This window comes from Zeus faber (assembly GCF_960531495.2).
Source record: "Zeus faber genome assembly, chromosome: 3".
Classification (NCBI taxonomy): Eukaryota; Metazoa; Chordata; class Actinopteri; order Zeiformes; family Zeidae; genus Zeus; species Zeus faber.
In genome coordinates, this window is record NC_137190.1 from 8642189 (window position 1) to 8664981 (window position 22793).

The window sequence follows — 22793 nt, forward strand, 5'->3', positions numbered from 1 at the left end:
TACCCCGTGGCTCACTGGACCATCCCCACCGCAGCGGGCAAAACAAACTGATGAGTCAAAACTCCAGCCGGCAACAACTCCACCCCGCCTCCACCCCCATCCCCGAATATCTAACAGAGTCCCTGTTGTAGATCTCAAGGTAACAACTCCCACCTTTGATGTAACTGAAATGTGGCGTGCAGGAGCTTTTGGATGCGTTGCGGTCGGCCCTTGATGAAGCATATCGGTGCTGACGCACTAAAGCCGCGGCTCAGCAGACTCTCGCCTCCGTTTTACCCCCCCTTGTAGTTTTCGAAATCGTTAGGCTAGACTTTTTTTTTCCCGTCAACTTTTTCGAGGGCCCCGGCGGGGCCAGCTCCGCTCGCGGCAGCGAAATTTAAAAAAAAACAAAAAACTTTTTTTTCCGATCGGAGACACAACGCAGAACTTTCGGGCACGAGTTCGGGGCGCGCCTTTTCGACTCTACGGGCAGGTTTGGCGACCGAACTGTGTAAACTTGATTTAACTGGCGACATTACGGACTTGTCAGCAAAAAAAACAAAAAAAAACAATGGTCAGTGGTTAGCCCATTAGCGAGGCTTCACAACCATCTCAAAGGTGGGTGAGTTGTACAGTTACTGTAAATTGAGATATTGGGACTTTGGGTCTTAAGGAGCCCTCAAGCGGTCCTCTTCACTAGAAGAAAAAGACGAGTTCCAAGCATTACTTTGTGTACATATGAATTAAGACATTTCAAAAGGGTATACTAAGGTGCAAATGTATATTATTTAAAGTGTTAAAAACAATTAGACTGTGGTATTAAAGGGCATGTGTTCATTTACAGTGTCTCCATTTGATTTTTCTTGCATATTTGCGATAATAAAAGGACGTACTGTACACCCCGAGTTTCCGTTTGTCCTTGCGTCGGCGGAATGGAAGTTTCTTCTTCATCTTTGGCGATTGGAGATCGCCTCGTCTTCCAGCGACGGTACGGGGACGACATCATGAGTCAGTGGTTTCCAGAGGGGCGGCACCTGGACCCCGCTGCCGGTCCCGAAGGGGCTTCCCGGCTTTCTAACTCCGACCGAACAGAAGTTAATTTACAGTGTAATACACATTGCATCTTTTAAACATAGAACTGCAAGAGAATGGTCAAATTATTTCTGTTTTAACCTCAGGGGACAGCCTCCACACCCCTCCCCCCACCCCCACCCCCACCCCACAGAATAGTAATAAAATAGTCCATTCCATTTCTCTTCCAAATCCTAGCAGCGCAGTCAATGTCAGTGCATTGAATGAAAACACTGCTGTTGGGCGGATTAAAAGCCAGTGTCCATGAGAGAACGCCCGAAATGTAAAATGGAAGCAGAAATGCGGTTGAATGGTTTTATTCGGGGGGGGACCCCGAGCTGAACCCTGGCTTCGCCGTGATTGAGCTGATTAAATCCGTTTGGTGTTTGCTGGTGGAGACCCTGGAACATCTGGGGACGGGCGACGGATCCAGATCAAATCAAAAAGGGACGGATTCTGCATTCACGGCCGGGCTCCGGAGCGACTACGCGGATGGAGAACGGGCCGGGATGTCAAAACAACAGCAATACGCTCTGAAAACCCCAATATTTTACACCAAATTAAACGGTCCGGTCTCTTCAGAAACGCTGCTGCCTAATTGGCAATAGAATCCTAAGGGGACTTTTCAGGGTTTAGTAGTTGCGCTCGACACGGATTTGTTCTGGAGTGGTGCAGCGACGGTGGAGTTCTTAAAAAATGGAAATTGAGCCGTGATGCTCCGCCGACTTCCAGGCCAGTGTGACTTACCTACATTTGCTGTTCGATTACAGAAATCTTCATTCCACTTTCCAAAAGAGACCAAATAAATAAGGGGCGAGTCGGCGAGGAGCTCGGCTTAGTAAACAGCTTATTTATTCCTTTACAAAATAGGTACAAATACAGAAGTATTGTTTTTTTCACACAAACAGGAAATCTTCAAGGTATGTACAAGAGTTTACCAAAAATAACGTGGTTCTAATAAACACATGATCTTGTAAACAATATTTACAAATCATCCTTACATTGAAATGCTAACTCCCCCACCTGTTTACATCAGTAATATTGTTCTAATATTTTGGCTAAAAAGCTGCGGTAGTAGAAATATCCTCCTGTGAAAGCAGAAACAATACAAGTCATTAATAAAAACCATTTGTAGTTTACAATAATATATGTTGTGCTTCCTTTTTATCTATCATTTCATTAGATATTTTGAAATGTAACTACTTTGCCGGAAATGGACTAACTATGGATCAATAATTCACCAATAATAAAAAAAAAAGAAAATATATAAATTCTTAAAATAAGTGTTTTTTGACCGCAAATTGCAATACATATTAATAATTAAAAGTCCATTAGTGACAGCTTTCAGCTGTCAGGTAAAATACTTAATACAAAAAAGTGCTGTTAAAAGTCCAAAACGCACAACATTGTTTTTTTTCTTCCAAATGTGACCCATAGTTAAATAAATGACATAGGACAGGACAAACTGCATAGAGGCCAAGGTATTCAGCGAATGAAGAACAAAACAAAACAATACGACAAACAGAAAGGCCGTCAAGGATTGGTCAAAACATGTGATGACATCACAAATTGCAACACTGCAGTGACACAGAACACTCAGGAGACAAAGTGCATTTTGTCCTCAGGAAGTAACAAAAATAATATATTAATTGCACCTATTTCAGGTTAAATTCAGACAACTGACCTGTGAGGACTAACGCGTGAGAATCTTCTTGTTGTTGTAATGATATAATAATAATAATAATAATGTACTAATATATATATATATATATATATATACATTTAATTGATCTGTCAAGATTTTTCTGGGAATCTGACCCAGGCCAAGAATTTGCAATCATTGTATGGAAATTGTTGATGTTATCGCCAACGTCTCATTTTCTGTTGCTTATATTAATGCTTCATCAAAAACATGGACAGGGAGATAATAAATAGTGGAAAACTCCTCGTAGACGCTGCGAGACCGACCAAACAATACTGCTGAGGGCGTGGTGCTCGCTGTGCCCGGGAGAAACTTATGAGTCGGTGGTTTCCAAAGGGGTGGTAACTGGACCCCCGGCCCCCCCCATTGGTCCTTAAAGGGTTTTTTTCTGGCTTTCTAACTTTAACATTTATAAAATAAAAAAGTTCCTTTAGAGATTACACCTTTTAAACATAGAACTGGGAGGAAACGGTAACTATCAAGTCTCGGTAGGAAGTGCTCATCAAGGAGTGTATCTCCTTTGAATGCCCTCATCAGGAAAACTGTCCAGAACAGTCGTCCTGCTTTGATATTGAAAATAAGTTTAAAAACTGTTTTTAAAATGATAAAAAACAAAAAATAATAATAAAAAATAAATCCTTTCGTACATGTGAAAAAATACGACATGAGAATTTGGCATATCTGATGGTCTTGGCTTTTGTTGAGTGACCTTTAGAGCAGATTTAGAGGGATTTTGCCTTCCGTTAAATCATAAGCAGAGCTGTGAGTACGATAAAAATGGCTCATTCTGACAAATTCAACGCACATGGTTTTACAGTATTAAACATCCGGGCTCTTAATATTGACTCATAGGCTGTTTTTTTCTTTTTCTCAACAAAGCTTACATGTGATAAAAATGTGATACATGCCATTTAAATAATTCCAAAATAACTATTTACAATTGTCGATAGGGAACTGGCTGTGTTGCTGTTATTAGGAATCAGAATGCAACGCTCGAAAATAATGCCACGGAATCAAAAAGGGAAAACTCAGCAAAGTCTCTAAATGACCGAGTTTCTCCGGACCACATTCATTGAACCGGGTTCAACAAATAACTGGCGAATAATATCATAGGCTGTATCAACGTGTGAACAGGAACCAAACTAATCCTCATTCTGAGGCAATTCATTCAAGCTACTGCCAAGTACATCAAACACAAATCTACTTGATAAACATGGAACAAGCGCTGGCTGAAGTCCTGGGGGCATCAAAACCACATTTTTCCTTCTTTTAAACACAACACAAATATATCAATGTATTTTTTGCATGGCCACTGAATTGAACTCCATGATCTAACCACATCGTTTTTTTTTTTTAAACCGTGTCGCTAAAACAGAGAGGACGCGGAACAACAAGGTTCGTTTTTATGGGTTTGTTTTGTTTTTTTTCTTCCCTCTTTCCCCCCGTCGCCGGCTCTCCCTCTTTCTTATCAAAAGCTACATGGAAACGTCACCGACGGGACACACGGAGACGCAGAGCCGGTGCGTGGGACCCGCTCAGAAGGCACGTGGCTGGGAGAGGAGGAGGAGGAGATAAAAACGGAGGCTACTTGAGCAGGGCGCGGTACAGCAGCAGGGAGTGGGCGGTCTCTCGCTCCTGCTCCATGTAGAAAATGAAGTCCCTGAGGTTGACGCGGGTGATGCGCTGCCGGGCGGGCTGCCGCGACGAGCCGGCCGCGGCCGAGGAGCCGCCCGGGGAGCCGGCCCCGCCGCCCGAGACCTGGACACGGAGGGGAAAAAAACAAAAAAACAAACAAAAAAAAACAAAAAAACAGTCAAGGCAGGAGGCACGTGAGCGGGCGGTACGGGTACGGAGTCCTAGTCGCGCACATCATCCGCCCCACACACCCCGCCCCACTCCCGGATGTTAGTTTCCTTGATTTCGCTTTACAGGATTGATTGGGTTTTCAGCAGATGAGTTGTGACAGAATCGCTCTATAGCTTGAGGGAGTTCTCCGCCACACCAAATAACACACCGATATTAAATGGCAGCGAGTTCACCGCCAATTCAACATCTTTTTTTGCGAGCAGATCAGTCGTCAACAACAGCAAACAGAGCACGTCTTCCTGCGCCGCTTTGTTTGGATTTCTTCCAAACTTCAAAAGGAAAATACATACATTTATGGTTTTTTTTTTCCTTTCCAGGAAGTCGGAATCCCTCAAAGCAAAAGGTTTTGGGTTTTTATATTGATCGGGGGAGAGGAGAACGCATTCCTCCTGCGAACCGAAAAACCGGTAGGTCACTGCCGTATTACACCTGGTCCCACGAGCAAGGCACTAAATCTGTAATCGCTTCCCGGCTGTTTGATGGGACTGCAGGTGACCAGCCTCTCGGATGAAAACCATGTTGTTTGTGTGTGTGTGTGTGTGTGTGTGTCTGTGTGTGTGTGTGGGTAGGTGGTTGTTTTGAACATAATGCACATACACGTAAATACACAAACCTATTAAAACTGCATTCCTTACGGGGGGCATCAAAAGGGCTTTGTCACTTTAGTTTGGGTCGTCCATGTTTTTCCAGATTCATCCTATCCGATTTCCCCCCCTTAACTTAACTATATCCATATTTCTACAAATAAGCCTCCACCCTCCACCAAAGAGTGTTTTTCTTAAGCTCCCTTTCCTTTGGGAGGAACAACAATAAGTCGCCAGATCATTAAGTTATCAGTCGCAATCCAATCCAATGGAACAACTGTCGCATAAAGAGAGAGTCATTCAAGCCGTTCCTACTTCACTAAAATTGACTGGTAGGGTTAACATTAACAGCACCACAAGAAATGTTGTTGCCCCTGAGCAAGTACACACCTCCACTGAGGCGAGTAATCCCTCTCACAAAGGAAACATCAAAAGATGTGCTAATAATGTCCAGATCTGCAGGTGCAATCAAGAGGATAACGTTTTTATTCTTCATTTTCATACCCAAAAGCAGGCGATCACTGAGGAGCACGACGTCTGTGTGGCTCCGAGAGCGAGGGAAGCCATCCTGCTGGTTAGGCATGCTTTATGCTTCTTTATATCATTATATGGTTATGGCTAGATTTTCTTTTGTAAACAAACATTGGTGCTGACGTAGATCTGGGCTGACATCCTGTGTTGAAACACCGCCTTCATTGTTTTGTATTCCATCCAGGAAAAAATGTAAAAGAAGAAAGAAAGAAAAATAAAAAAAACATGTATACAAAAACTGATAGAAATCAGGAGAAGCATTTACATTTGGAAATGAAAAACACCGGGGGAGCAGCCTGAGCAAATGCCCACTTGAACCCAGGCAGAGAGAAATAAGACAGGCGTCTCAGTCAGGAACACCCTTTCACAATTACATTGATTGCACCACTCTGTAAACACACAGCACAGACAGGCCCTAATTGCAAACACATGTTGGGTATGAATTTACAAGAGCCAACGCCCGCCCCATGCAAAATGCATAGCAGTGTCTCATTTGACATTTCCTATTTAGCCTCCTAGGGCCCCACCGAGCACTGGGAGAGTGAGGGTGGCCGCTGCCAGCCTCCCTCTCCGCACAGACGTCTCTGGTCAGCGATGTTGATATACTGCCAGAGCCTTATGGGCGGAGGTGTGCGGAGGGGGGTGGGGGCGACAACATGCCCCACGGCGCCCCCGGGGGGCAGGCCAGGTCCTCACTGAGGGGGGAAAAGGCCCGGCCCAATCAGACCAATCACCGCTGAGCGCATGTGAAAGATGGGCCTGCCCGCTGCCATGCCAATTACTGCCACTCACATGCCAGCGCCAGCTCCACAGACTTTACCAATCAAAACCATCCATCCACCTGGACCGACGGGCCGCGTTGCCACTGGCGGTGGGTGCCGGGCTGGTGCAGCGGATGGGGTGGGGGGGTACGGATTGCGTGATGGTCGCCAGACCCCTGACATCCCCCTCATCCCGCTAGCACTCTGCAGCCTTGTTCCCTTCAGAGACAGGGGCAGCCTGGGTAAGTGATCCAAATACAGGGAGAAAGGTCAGTCTTCTGCCAGGCAGCCCAGCTAATTTCACTTAACGCAGCCTCTCTGTGCTCCCAGTGTCGTTATGCCCTCCGCCTCCCGCGTGCCAGCAACACAAACACCAGCATGTTGTTGTCAGTAACCATGGAAACCTACCCCACCCGCCAATGCGCGAAGGGAATGATGTTTTGGATGGGGGGGGGGGGGGGGCGCGTAGGGGGGTGGGGGTGTGTGGTGGACGGTGGACTTGAACAGCAGTGCAAAACAAAGCAGATGGCGGAGCGTCAGTTGAAAGGGAGAGCGAGACGTTACCGACCACGCTTTCCATGTCGCCAGCAATTACACAGTAATTGGTAATTGTGTCTGAAATTCAATGAATAACAAAATGTCAGGCTTTGTAAGGTCACCGTGGAAGAAATGAGAAAGGGGGGAGAGAAGGGAAAAGAGGCGTGAGGAAGTCGGAGAGAGAGGGAGAGAGAGAGAGAGAGAGAGAGAGAGAGAGAGAGAGAGAGAGAGAAAAGCAAAAATGAAAGTCTCAAAATCGGCTTTGCCAAGAAAGATCCATGAGGCAAAAAACAGCATCTGTCATTTTATCTGTGATGGCCGCTGCGAGGCATTATGTCATATGACATATCCATCGTACAGAACACACAGGGATACTTCGATACATCTCTTCAGACATTTGACTTGTTTGGAGCAGGGGATGAAGGGAGAGAAATAGCGACGGATAGAACCCGCGGAGGAGAAGGCCGAGAGGAGAAACCGAGAGGGAGGGGCGAAGAGCGGAGGGAGGGAGGGAGGGGCGGGCGATGGAGGGGCCTGAGGGGAGAGGAGAGGGGAAAGGAGGAGGAATGGAAAGTAGGGACAAAACGTAAGGAAATGAAAGGTATAACGGCAGAGAAGCAGAAGGGAGGAGGCGAGGGGAGCCGAGGAGAAAAGAGGAGTGAAGCAGGGAGGAGAGGGGAAGAGGGAGGGAGGGAGGAGGAGGAGAGGAGCGTGGAGGAGGTGATGCTATTTCGTAGGTCCTTCACACTGTCAGCTATTCTCTCAAAAGACATGTGTGTGATGGGGCAAACACATTTTCCACACACACACACACACACACACACACACACACACACACACACACACACACACACACACACACACACACACACACACACACACACACACACACACACCCACACACACCCACACACACACACCGGCTATTAGCTATCAAATTTACTTTTGCTTTAATGCTGGTGGCTTGAGACAGACATTGCTGACCTCTTTAATAACCGTCAATTAATTGTGGTACTAACTTACCTGCAGAAGGCAGTTTTTTTTTTAACACTGACATGTTGTTTCAAGTCAAGTTTATTTATAGCCTTTAATCACAATGTAGTCTCAAAGGGCTTCACAAACCCACATCTCACACAGAAATCAACGGCCTCCCCGGGTCTGAGCTCTCATCCGGGCAAGGGAAAACTCCCAGGAAGGGAATTTTCCCTTTTGGAAAAAAGGGAAGGGAGCTTGAGAAGGGGCCACAGAAGGACGACCAGGCTGCCACTCGGCGTGACAAAGCATGACCAAGGTTGTAAAATAATAGAACTAATCAGAGGTTATTGCATTTCTATACTATGCGATGTTTCAGAAAATGAGTGGATCCAGAACAGAACCTTGCGGAACCCCTAAACAATGCTCATGCTCCATAGGACCCACCCTTCAAAGACGCTACCCTCGTCTTCTTATTTTGAATTAAAACATTAAACGTTACAACATGCTGTTGAGCATTAAAGCATTAAAGTATTTAAATGAAATTAAATGAAATTACATTTCAATTACATTTAAATTTAATCAAATTGAATTAAATTAAATTAAATTAAATTAAATTAAATTAAATTAAATTAAATTAAATTCAACTTCATTAATTCCCAGAGGGCAATTTGATTTGGGGCATAGTAAAACACAGTAAAAACATGGGCTAAGCTCCTGGTAGAGCATCATATTGTTCCTTTAAGTCTTATTCAGCAGGCGAACGGCCTCCGGTGCAGATGATGTGCTGCGCCGGTTGGTAGAGCATCTGGGGAGGTGTAGGCGCCCGTGAGGAAGGGTCTGAAACTGGGGATGGAGGAGATGGGTACTGTCCACCAGGATGTCATGGGACTTCTTCCTGGCCCGCTTGTCAAAAAATGAGGCTAGGCTTCTGAGAGGCACCCCAGTGGTTTCTACGTTCAGTGCTACTCAAATGAGAACAACGGTTGGCATTGCTAATATTTCAAATTGGGGCAACCGGTGCGTTGAAAAAGCACCTGTTACACATTGCTCGCTCAAAAGATGGCCCAGTGGACAAAAGGTTAAAAAAGTCCATGACGCCTTGTGAGGTAAATTAACTATCGTATGAAACCAGGAATACAATGACCCAATCTGAATGTTTATTCATTATTCATCTTATAAACTAACTTACAATACATTCAGTGGCAAATCCACAAAGAAATGCATTGCGGCCGCTGATAGCACCATCAATTGTGCATCAATTGCGCCCACTATCTGCACCCCCTCAGCGTCCGATTCTTATTAGATATTGCACAAATGATATGCCAGCGCGAACACGGCCAGAAAGCTTTGCAGCTGAGTGCAATTTTCCATTGTCTTGCGTCTGATCGCAATTATCCATGTGGCAAAGTATAAATGGTGGCTTTGCACCAAGAACACAAGCAGGACAATGGCAGAGAGAAGGAGAGAAATGGGTATCACGACACCGCGGACACGGCACACACGGGGATTTTTTCGTTTCGTTCAATTAGGAAACGTAAGGGAAATAAATCAATATAAAATGAAAACACACTTTTTATTTATTTTGTTTGGAAAACAGTGAAGGGGGAAGGCCCAAATGCGAAATGGAAAGGGAGCGCTCTCCCCGCTCCGCTCGCTCCCTCTCCATTACGCAATTGGGCCTTCCCCCCAATGCAATTGCACCCCAATGCCCCCCCCCCCCCCCCCGGCGCATCTCGTGCCCGATTGCAGAGGGAGCAATCGGCGCGGAGCGTGGAGCACAGGGGTATTTTATTATTTTGCATGGTCCTAACACTCTTCCTTATAAAATAACCATATTTTTCACTCTTTTTTTTTCAATGCAATAAAAAAAACAACAACAAAAAAAAGACAAGGTTTGAGCGGAGCTGTCCATGGTTCTCAATCTTTAGGCCAATGCAGCAGCAGTGTAGGACAGACCCCTTCATCGCTGCTCTCCATAACTTTTCAATATCTTTTGAGTTTACTTAAGAATTATGGAACCGTTTTTGTCAACGTTTGTAAGGTCTTTTTTGTACAATAAATGATTCAAAGTTTCAACAAGTTGCTTTTGGAGTCCGTTTTGAAAAACACCACGGATTTCTGCCCGTTCAAGGCATGGCTACCTTCGGATACCGTGACAGTATTAATAATTTGAATAATAATGTCAAAATATTATTTACAGATCACTGGAAAGTCTGGACATGTCGCCCCTTATAAATGAGCTTCAATTACCACCAGGTCTCTACAGACGGTAATAATTTCACTCTAACTGCGTGTGGTTATTAGTGCTGGTGTTTGTGAACTGGATGTTTTTTGCATTTAGGCTCATTTTCATAGTGAGGGGCCAACTTTGCACCAAATGTATGAATAATACCCCGTTTAAATACACGCAAATAGCACCGGGGCACTGAGACGCTATTTACGTGGCAGTCAGCGGTGCAGTTCACCGTTTGCGGGTGCTTTGTGAATTCGACTCTTTTTTCCGTTATCTGCGCCGGTTTAGCGGCCGCAAAAGCAGTGCAATCATTTTGTGAATTCGTCCCTCAGTGTACGGAGTGCATTTTCAAAGGTGCAATCAGTAAAAATTGGACAATTGGAGACAAAGAGCGACTGCAATTGATAGGGAGCCTTCGCAACTACAGAAATGCTTCTTCTTCCTCGGAGCGTCCCTCATGTTCCTCCATGCTCGTGCAAACTAAAATTAGCCGGTTTGAGGACATAAGCCGCGTAGTTCATGACCGGGGTTGGTGCAGGTCCAGGGGTGACCTGACACTCCAGCCTGCCTGTACATTTCATTCAATGCTTACCACAATTGAACAGTGGCATATCTGTTAACGTAGCCTTTTCAATGTTTATCACGGAGCAGAGTCGCTGCTGCATCCTCGACTGGACAGAACAATGCAATCTTCTCCACTGAATTTAATGTGTTGCGTGGTTAAGCGCCGTCTCTATGGATGAGTGCAGATCAGGAAACACTCTTTTCCACAGTGGAGGGCGCGATGCGTGGCTCAGATCGGAGGCATATTTTTTCCAAGCAAAGCAAATAAAAACGGTGTGTTTTCATTGTTGGTGTATTTATTTTCCTCCGTTTTGTAATTGGACGAAACTCAATTTGCCCCGCGCTTAACTGTGCATAACAGGGACACTCTCTCAATCACTGCCCCCCGTGCTGTAGAAAAAAGTTGACAACTCTCCCTCCTCCCGATTGTTATTGTATAATTTCCATTATTGCATTAATTTCAATTAATCATGTACGTTTTATCCCTGTTCCTCGTCATTTACCTCTCTACTCACTCTAGCCCTGTGTGGTGATACTCCATATGTGTCATCAAGAATTTACATTCTGTCCTTTATTGTCTGGCGGTGGGGAGCGGGTGGGGTTAAGGGAGGAGGGGGGTGGGGGGTGGGGGGTGGAGGGCGGAGCCGGTGGAGCCGGCGGAGGGTGGGGGGAGGGCATTTCTTGCTGATCAGCGGCTTTGAACCCGGAGTGGCACCGGTGCCTTGATGCCGGAGCCAATATTGGATTTGGCCCGGGTCACACCTTAGGGCTGAGGGTTAATGGCCCACTTTGCCAGGCACACAGAGCCGCTTGGCCCCTGCACGGCCAAAAACCGCTGTCTCAGCACGACACATCATAGTAGAAGTTAAAGACAGGGTGTGCGCGGAGGAAGAGTAGGCATACGCAGAAAAGTGCACACATGAAAGCACACGCGCTCGTAAACACACGCATCGACTGACCTATTAAGTTTTGCTCCACGGGAAAATTATTGCTTAGCGTTCTTGTTGAAGGCTGAACGCAATATCCTCGTCGGTGGAGAGATGGTTGGGGGTGGTTCACCATGCAACACTGCTGTTTTCTCGTTTTTGACTTTGATGCAGAAAAATCCCTTTAAATCCCAGATTTCTACGCCCCAGGCAAAAGAGAATCCAAACAGCGAAGCACAATACAGACAGATTGTTGACAAGCTAAACAAAGAAGTGGTGGGAAAGCTTAACCAGGTGGAGTCCAAATTGAAGTCCACCGTTAAGGCTCGGCAGTTGGTGTTTTCACTTTGTCTACAGTAGTCTTTGGCGGGTGGCCAATGTTGATTCGAGGGTTCAATTCCTTTTTCCGGAAATGTTGCGCTTAAAAGCGGCCACGCAGACGCAATAGCTTCCAAAGATTGGGGTTTTTTTGTTTTTTGGGGGTTTTTTTGAGCACTCGAACAGAAGGTTGGGAACAGCACCACCTGAGGGTTGAGCCTGTGTTGATAGCAAAGATGGGATATCGAGTTGTTTTTCAGAGGTTAGTCAATCTCCCGCTGTACCCTGCTTGCACCAACACTGGCGGATGTAGACCAACCGACCACTGTTTTACCGGCTGACTTACTGTGCTGTCGGGGACAAGACTCGCTGTCTGGCTGACTCGGACTAGCTTAGGGACTGACTGATTTACCGACTGACTAGCTGCAGCATCCTACCGATTAAAGGAAAGGCTCACTTACTGGCTAAGGATTGATTGACTCAGTCACTGGCTTAGTGACTGACCAACTGCCTACCTGCCCGACTAACTGCCCGGCTGCCTGACTAACTGCCCGGCTGCCTGACTAACTGCCCGGCTGCCTGACTAACTGCCTGGCTGGCCGCATGTGCCAGGGAGCAAAGCTTTCCCACATGTTCCCCTCCACGCTGCATTTCATACGGGGAACGCTGTCGTGTCCCTCCACAGTGTTTACCGCGTGGAGCCCAGCCGTGGGAGTGCAGCCCAGCTCCCTCTCCACGCTCGGCCTGCAACGCCTCTCCTACGGCCGCCATTAATCAGCAACAGAGAACCTCTGTGTCTGCTTCAACGTCTCTCTCTCTCTCTCTCTCTCCCTCTCTCCCTCTCGCCTCTCCTTTCTCTCGCTCCTCTACGCCCACAGACATGCTGGATGAGGCCATTTTGAAAGAGTTAACAGATGTCGGCTGATTCGCCCCAGGCTCCCTGACATCGCCCAAGTGATGTATTTGATGTGGAGTTTATTCAGCTCTAATAAACGTATAAAGAATTAGAATAATAATTCACAGATGTACATACACAGATTATATGCCGGGGAACCTCTTTGAAGCGGACGAGCGAGCCAAGATTAACAGAACCAGGGGAGAAGATGAAAAGGGTTTCGGTTCAGTCCACCGTTAATCAGAGGGGTCAGGATGCACTAATGCCACAGCTTTATGTTCAGGCACCGACACAGACGGCCTTTGTTCTCATCACAGGTTCCGTTTCCCTGGGAGAAGCTTGAACAATAGGCTGCCAACGTCACAATTGTTGTCCAAAACATGAGCACGTCGACGATCATCTTCCTTTTTCTTTCTTCATTCTACGCTTGCTGCTTAATTGCGTTATTATCGAAACAACGGAACTGAAGAGAAACCAACAAAACGTTCTAAAAAAAACCACACAGACACACAGACACACACACACACACACACACACACACACACACACAGGAGAAAAGAATGAGGTGTAACATTCTGATCACGGAAAAAAAAAATAAAAGGAATTACTTTCAAAACAAACAACTTCCATTTGGTTCACAACTAAAGAACAACAAATCTCTAAAATGGCCAGTTGCAGAGCATCTTAATACCCACATAAACCATAAAAACAGCTCCACAGCTCCATGGCAATGCATAGCAACCGTGCAGAATTTCAGTCAAGGAGAAAGAAGGCAAAAAAACACCTTATTACTTCTAACTCCTGCAAGCCATTTTGGTCTCCAAAGGTTTTAGAGCGCCGCGGGCCATGTGTCTGCAGTGTTTCGGGAAATGACTTGCCTTCGCACGAACACTGCTATGTTCTGCAGCACTGCTGCCCCCAGCATCCCCGCTCAATTTCTGTTTAACCCCTTCCTGCCTTCCCTCACACTGACTCACTGCAACAGAGAGCTTACACACAGCACAATACTGTCACTTTGTTCAGCCTCCCACAAACCAAGGCAAATCAGACCAGCTTTTTCACGAGCTCACACATTAACTCCTCTGTCTAATTTGGCTACTTAAGCATGTGATGGCTCTTAACAAACATGGCGCAGGGGAAGGAGCAAGGTTATGTGGGGCGGATAGAGATGAGGGAGGAGAGAGACCCTTAGCCGTTCCAGTCGATCTACTACGATGTGCGACACAGTTTGCACACTTGAGTGTGTATCAACGGTGGATTAAATCTGCAAACTCGTTGACACAACACATAATTAAAACATCTCGCTCCGGGTCAGGAATTTTCTAATTAGCAGTGTACTGACAAAGCTGCAATTCCATCGCCTTGAGTTTCCAAGTCCACAGGTTACTGCTAAGATGAAAGCTGACCCCGGAGCTCTGTACCGCGGGGCCGCTCACACAATTCCTCAGAAGACAGTCACAGGGTCACCGAGCTAAACCGTGTGCAGCACCCGGAACCTTCCTCCCAAACAAAGAGCTTCAAAACTTCCCTGCCTGGAAACAGTCTTGCCTTTTTCCCCTGCCTCTCTCTCTCTCTCTCTCTCTAAACCTGAGAGGAACAAAAGATTGTGCGAAGGCGACCGAGGGAAGGTAAAAAAAAAACAAAAAAAACATTGTATCGTTTGAAAATGTTCCATCAAAATGCTCTGAGCTCGCTTTGCCCAATAACTCGCTCAACTCCACATCATGAGCTGCAACCTCGCGACGCCGGCCGCAGATTTCCAGACGCTCGGGTCGTTTTTTTTTTAACGACACTTTCTTTTGCTTCACGTTTCGGCGTCTCGCTGGAGACGCTGGTGTCGCAGCGCGGCAGCCAATGCTGTCGCAGCCCGACGAGCCGGCGATACTCGTTTTGCGATTGTTTTGATTTATAATGCACTTCTGTTTGTCTGAATATGTTATTACCCAATCAATAATCTGACAAACAATGTGTTCAGCTTCTTTCCTCCCGTTAATGTTTTCCATTTAGAGACAGCGACTGCAGACAACAGCGACAGCTTGCCCGATAACCTGGACAATTAATGGAGGCCAAGTATCTTTGGCTACTCGTAAACTATCAGAAGTAGAACTTTTCCACCATTAAATATTTAAGGCGTTTCATATATAAAATGAACCCAATTAGAGATAAAATGGGAGAAGTGTAATGAGTCTCAAGTCAGAACTACTCGCTAATGAGCCCTTGTTGGTTTTGCACACTTTACTTTCAATGGTGTGGCGCTGTCATTTCTGCCGGTTTTTAATTTTTAATTCACGCTGAATGAGAGGGTGGTGACTGAGTTAATAATCGCGGCACCGGGGTGTTTTGTAGCCCATGGATAGCCGGAAGAAGCCGCCAAATGAGCCTCGTGGTCCGGCCCCTTTGATGTCTTTCGCGAGAAGGAAGGTTCCCAAACAGGAACAACCGGTTAGAGAAACCCAATCAGCGCGGAGCTCCGTCGAACCTAAATGACCACACTAAAGGGAGCGCATCCCGCAAATGGCCTCATTAGGGGGAAGTAGAAGGCGCGCGAAAAAAAAAAATCACGTCGGACTGAATAGCGCCGCGCCGCCGTGCACGGGGGCCGAAAGGCGGCAGCCCTCAACCGTCACTCTGCTCGCGGATCCCGGTGTGAGCGGTGACACATTTCCCTCACAAGAAAGGAGACGTACCGAGGGGCCAGATATGCAGATGGGAGGGGGGGGTTGAGGGGAGCATTAACAGCGGAGGTTCCCACTCAGAATGGGCGCTTGATCTCAAACTGACATAAATGGGGCCGTTTTTGACATCATTTAGCCTTCACAGGATACGCTCTGGCACCGTTGTTAAGGGTCCCCGTGCACCTGCCGTGATATGACGCCTGCTAAGTGCGAGAGGCGGGAGGGTGGCTGTCTGAAGAGGAGGTCTGATTTAATTCCAGCCTCTTCTGGGGAAAGAGCAGAACCTCATGTTTTATATAGATGGCCCAGAAAGAGGAGCAAAGGAGACGTCTCTCTCTCTCTCTCATTCTTTATTTTTTTTTGTTAGGGAAGAGATGTTCCTGTCACTCTTCGTGACCCCAAGTGTCGTGGATCCTCATTCAACGAGCTGTCGGGGGAGGCGAGGCGGGGCGGGGCGGGGCGGGGCGGCGTGGTGAGACGGATCTAGATTGCTGCATGTTTGAAGACCGTTTGAAATGAAATGTTTCCCTCTCTGGATAAATTCATAATTAAGGCAGGGAGTTCAATCTGATATTTATTCTGCCTTATTTTTTATAACACTACATGACTACTATTTTGACTAAAACTCCCTGTACTATTTCTACAAGTAATAGAAATACTACACTAATGCTCACAAAACTTGCATTGTTGAAAGTAAAAGGATGCATTTAAACCAATCCGGCTGATTTGGAGGGGTGGGGGTGATAGCGTAGTTTGCCATGTTCCACTGCGTTTAATGGGGTTTGCTATTATTCCCCACAATGCAGCATGGGGGTTTTCCACCTGGAGGCCCTACTTCCTCCTATCAGGCTCCAGCTCCTTCGGCCGGAAGGCTTCTCCACTACCTGCACGGTGTTCTGGCAACCTGCTCCATTACACCGCAAACTGCAGCATGGCTTCCCAGACAGCTGTGTGTGTGTATGTGTAAGACTTCTATCTACATATTGACTCGCTTTAAATCCACACCCTTGTCTTCCATAATAATTACACATCTTGTAAAAGGAAGTGCTCCATTCTTCCTACACCTGAGGCGGGCGGCTGCGAGGCTTGCCCCGGCGGCGCCCAGCAAACACACCTCCGGCGCTGCCTGGTATCCAAACAGCTTCAGAACACACCCAAAGCCATCTACAGCATTGTTTCCTGGTGAAACGGCGGCTTCCTGTTAAGACTTGGGAGTGCGACGGAAGCCGCCGTTGCAAGCGCGGCGTGACGCAACGCTCCAACACGCCTCGGAAACGAAGCAGTCGGGATAGACCGGACCGCCGAGAACGACGGCGAGCGACCGTCACGTGGACCTTGCACACACGGGTAGGACCACACGCACGTACAAAGTGGAGAGTGGTGTCACCGGCCGACCCAGGAGGTATGTTTACATCTTGCGGCTCTCTCTACCTTACTGTGTTTGTGTATATTATGGCTTTGCAAAGGCTACGCCGGGGCCTTTCAGCCAAGCCACATCTATTGCTCGGAGCCGCCACGACATGTAATCAGCCTCCGCTGACGCAGGCTGCCGAGGCCAAATCGGGCTACTCAACTCTCACAAAGTTCTATAAGTGGCGGTCGTTCATTAGTCCAACAAATACATAATTTATGCAATCTAAAAAATACATGTGATCGTGAATCAAAAAGGGGAATGAGAGACGCGGGACCACTGCGTTTCTCTGGCACTGCCAATCCTTTGTTTCAGGAGACGCGATTATGGGTCAAAAGCTGGCCTGCCGCCCTGTCTAACCATGTGCAACCGCGGCATAGTTGTTCTGTTGCTCATAGAATAACAGGCAAAGCCAAAGCCGGGCCTGGTAACACTTTCTGAAAGAGCATCATTTACTTTATTTTCTTTTCTCTCTCTAAGACTATAAAGTCTTACTTTGGAATTAAATATGTTTTCTTGCGAGTTAACAGCTAACAGTGATTTATTATGTTGATACAAGTAAGTCTATCCTCAAAAAAATTGCTTTGGTTTATTTCATCAACATTAAAAAAAATAAAAATAAAACATTCCTCCAGTGACTGTATGTGTCCGAGCCAGGAGTTGTTTCTCCATTCATTCAGGACACAAAACACTGACGCGCACGTGCGTCTAAATTCGCTCTGGATTCTGATTATTTGTCAAAAACGCTTTAATTTCACAGTAAATTGGGCCTCCTAATTAGCAAAGGATGTCTAATTCCCTTTGCAGTCAGTGTGCTAAATGGTAGAGCTCCAGCAAGCGGATGCCGTTCCTTTAAGCTCAGCAGAGACTCCCAGCACCAGCCCAGCTCCACTGTACATTACGCAGCCAATGATCAATTCTAAATCTTAATTAGGGAAACAACAAATAGGCAGGGGAACTAAATGAACTGTGTACCTTGTCAAACAGCTGGCTGAATATATTTATGGAGATCCACATTAAATTTAATGACTCGGGCAATTAAGTGTAGACCCCTGTGTAATCTCCGAGGGACACGGAGGGGCCAGAGAGGCAGGCACCGGGGCCACAGACCTAATGGAAAACAGCTGACAAATATTTGTTGTCCCCAGAGAGCCGAAATCCAGCCTCAGCAGCTGGGGAAACCTTGTGTGCGATAATATAGATGTCATACGAGTCGCAATCCCCCGTGTGCTTCAATTTCACTCTTTTTCTGTCCTGGAAATCGCAGATCTGACGCTCCAATGAGAATCTCTCAAGCACCCCCCCCGCCCCCCCTTGCCGCTTTGAAGAGTCTTTATCCCCAATTAACGATGGGAGATGTTCTGTGAAAACAACACGGAAAAATCAGAGAGGCGATCCGAAACGAGTCTTTATTATCAGAGCCATCTTCTTCACGGCCATCCGTTCCCAACTTTTTTTTTTTTTTTTTTTCCCCCTTAAATTGGTCAAATGGAAAGCAGCGCGAAGCGAAAGAAAAAAAAATAATAAAACTGAGCTGAAAAGTGCGACTTGGATTTAATATTTTATAATTGCCAAGGGACATTCCAAGATCAATGAATTTTTGCCCGGGACGCACATCAGAAAGAGATGTACTTCAGTCTTTTTAGGGAACATTGGTCTATTTAATTCAAGTGTCTGATGCATGTGAAATATGCCTTCCATGGCCTCTTTCTTTTCCCCCGGGCGAGGCTGAAGGCAGACATTACCACTTTTAATGGGCCGCCATGAGAACAGGCAAGTCAGCCAATAACCCATCCTCACTAATGGATCGCCTTGTTTATTCTCCTGCACCATTTTCACAAGCCTATTTTGGTTCTGTGTTTTTTGGGCAAAAAGATAAATGACATTGCATCTCAATAACATATATTTATATGTGTTACAACAAAACCTTGACAAAAAAAAAAAAAAAGCCAAATCAAGCACAGTATTACCAGGGCTGTATATTTAAATGGACCGTCACTATGATTTATTGGGGTTGGGGGTAGGTTCAGGTTAAGAAAGGTACAGTATGTCTCCTGGAAAGGCTCACGTCTTTGCTAATGTACTATTTAAAAAAAAAATAAACAGATGAAGAATATGTAATTCATTACCTGATAAAACCACGGAAATTTGAACAGAAAATAACAACACATTGTAGAATGACATGGGTTTTTTTTAGTTTTTTTTTATCCAACACAGTTATTTACCATTTGGAACACAACACAACTGAAGGAAAAACACCATCTCATTTTACATAAATATATTCTCATTTCTATGCATCTATGCTAAGGAGCTTGATAATGTTATGAATCATTATTTTAGTAAAACTATAAAAGCCATTATGAAACAGTAATCATAGTAGTAGAAGTAGTAGTTGTTGTTGTTGTAGTAGTAGTCAAGTCCTCCACACTCCGCAATTCATTCATTAATTGATTCCCTCAATAGTTTGATGTGGAACTTGTTTCTTAATGCATTGACCTACGGGGTGAGAGAGAACATGTAGATGGTCCATATGTCAGTAGGCTCCAACTTAAAAGTTCACCCTTCTTATATAGTGAATGCACTGCTTGCACATATAGAACCCTCTCGGTGAATAATTAGTAGTGCTACAGGATCAATGTACTGTAGTGGAGTAACAATATATTTGCTTTGAAATGCAGCAGAAAAGTACCCTAAAACGGAATGCATCAAGCCAAGTGCAATTTGTTTTCAAGTCAAATTCTCGACTCGAGGTACGTTGCTGCAAAGGGCAGCTGTTTACAACCAGTCATTTACTGATACTTTTCAAAATAGTCTGCTTGCACATGCTACTAGTCCATTCGCTATAACATCACAGCACTGTTAAATCCTTCCGATGTGACACCAAACTCCTCCTCGAGTGCACAGTCGGTCAAATGCAATCCTTCCACCGCCGCGGACAGCAGCCTTGCACTCTCCAGACAGGTGTATTGGCTAATCAGGCTCCTAGATGCCGAAATTCCATTAGACTCTGGCTGCAGTGCCTGCATCTGCTAACAATATGCGGCCCTTCTTTTTAATCAGGCCTTCGACAACAGTCTGAAAGTCTGAAAACATAAACACACTGATTTAATGTGAATCTCCGATGCACAAGAGTCACGTAGAGAAACTCGCTCAAAGCGACAGGCTTCCCATTTGCAAGAAAACACAGGTCATACGCCCCCGAATGATCAAACCATGTTTGAACATTTAAAAAATATCGAGATATGCTATCGAGCAGTGCCTTGAAATTGCATTATTTAGTACAGTCTGTAGTTTTAAGGCAAGCTCTGCCTCAGGACGCAACCCGAACGCTTCCACGATGGAAAGTTCTGAATCAGACATTAAGAGTGGAAACTCAATCCACCCTTAATGTTGGAGCTTTGCTATGATATCCGGTTCGAGCTTTCTGCCTACTCAATACATATCAACACCTCCCGTCTGCCCTCCATTGCATTCTTTTGCCCCCCTGCTAGCACGTAATGAAAGTTCCTTCTCCACCTTTTTTTGCCTCCTTCCCTTTCCCCGGGCTCGAACCTTTACAGCTGACAGAAAACAACACAGTCAAAAGGGGGAAAAAAAAACACATTTTTAATAAAAAGCGACAACAAAACTCGGCGCCGCTGCACAAACCAATCACGGCTAATTCTAACGGTGTTGTAGGAGGGCCTATAAATAACTGCGGTAAGTCACACCAGGGCACAGCGGTTTCTGATGCCAGCCATAGGGGACGGAACTCACCGGGAACGCTGGGGCCCCACCACATACATTTCGTGGGGGCTTCGCGCCAACAGCTTCATTAGCGACGTGCGCACTCTCCCACCATCAATTCAAATGAATGCATTCTCACATGCCTCCGACTCGGAGTTTCAGGCCCAGAGCTCCGAGCTCTCCCCTGGATGGGGGGGGGGGCTGAGGAAGCAGGGACCGAGGCGTTTTCTTCGCCCGTCTCCGCGAGCGGCGGAGGCGTAGGACGAGGAGAGTGGGTTTGCACAGAGCGGCGTAGCACAGCGAGGGGCCCGGGACGTGGGGCTGTCCCCGTGTCCCTGGCCAGCAGGCTAGGAGACAGGCTGCATCGCCCCGTTTCTGTAGCACCGCGGCGGAGGGGGGCGGCGTGGGGGAGGGGGACACCAGCAAATTTCATTCTTCAGAAATTTAATTATATCAAGATTAACAAGGGAGGTAATTAATTTCTTTAAGATGGGTATCTTTTTTTAGTGCCCGGGGCTTAACTTTGTTGTCAAAACTGTATATTTAACCATTATTTCAGGGCAAAGTTTTAAAGGCAGAAACAAGGAGGATCGCTACTTCATCATGAATATGGAAATATAGCAGTTTCTTCACTAAACGATAATTTTACAATATTAACACCAATGCACACATTTATATATACATATATAGAAATGTAAAATCTGCCGCAGAAGACAATTTAAAAGGTTTGCTGAATTTATAACGAGACATACCGCAATTGTTGGAAATGTTTTTCAGCTTGGACCAGCTTTCCGGCATTCCTTTCTATTAGCCAGGAAGAGTCATTGCAGCATAGAGGCCAAACTAATAACCGTCTCCAGTTCCTGTTCTTTTTCTGGATTCCAACGCTGAAAGAGTCGGTCACTGGGCCAAGCACCAGGCCAGCCAGGACTTCACACTGCATTTCAAATGCCCTACTTCTTATCCCAGGTCCTCCATACACAAAGCCACAGATAAACCACGTGCACATGCAAGTATTGCAAATGCGGCTGCAACTGGTGGGTTTAGGTTGTTTTGTGAAGCTATAAAGGAGATCTGAAAATGTGCACTTTGATTTGTGCAATGAGTTGCAGAGACGCCGAATAGTTGGTTCCTAAATTGCAGGTGCATCGGTGGCAAAACAAACGCACAATTATTCAGTGCGTGACGGGCCAATCGCAAATCACGACAGCACACGGCAAACATGGACAAACCGCCTCAGCAAAGAGGATCAGCGGTCAAAGATCACGGACAAAGAAAGACAGACCCTGGCGTGGATAAATACCACAGAAGTAGCCTCGGAAATGACCACAGAACTGAATCCACACCTTTGTGAACCAGTCTCAACAAAAGGTACACGTTGTGAGCTTCACAAAGTAAAACTTGCTTCTCATGGTGTTCCCATTTTCCAGGAGCACTTTGCCCTCCATACACACCGTGTTAAACAACTCTGGAGTGAGTGCAAGGTAGACCCAGGAGAATCTACAGAAGGTGCATACATTTTATTATATATTGTGCATTATATATATATATATATATATATATATATTATACACTGTGTACAGCTACATAATATAATTTTTAACAAATACATTGACTACAGTATGTAAGTACTATGAATATTATATCCAATTTTATTAAAATTCACATTTGCATAAACATATTGTTGGTGTACTAGTGATTTTCATATTCACTATCAGGATTTAGCATTTAGAATGTCATTTTCAGTTCGAACTTTCGTTGATTCTTGTCGAGAGCATCATGTTTTCATGATTTTTCTTTTTAATCACTATTTGAAAAAATCCCGGCTGTCATCTGTCAACAGTAATAGAATCTGTTTTGTTTCTCCGTTGTTCTAATGGGTTAATAGTTACCATCCCAATAGCACATCCATAAGCACTGTTTAAGCTGTTGGGACCCAAAATGGCCGCAGACCTTTTTCTGGGATTACTGCCATTTCACTGGAAGGGTAATATGGGGTCCGGGACACGGCATTTCGTTTGGCTCTCAAGCCAAGACTT

At 45.7% G+C, this 22793-nt stretch overlaps 1 protein-coding gene across 1 annotated transcript in view; it reads right to left on the reverse strand.

Annotated features, from left to right (window-relative positions):
* Window positions 1-4336: 4336 nt before the first annotated feature.
* Window positions 4337-22793, reverse strand: part of LOC307228343 (transcription initiation factor TFIID subunit 4) — a gene marked incomplete at both ends in the record, with an annotated part of 97419 nt that continues 78962 nt past the window's right edge. The window contains one exon of the mRNA XM_079997981.1: window positions 4337-4510. Within this exon, the coding sequence (XP_079854107.1) occupies window positions 4337-4510 (174 nt within the window). The remainder of the gene's footprint in view (window positions 4511-22793) is intronic.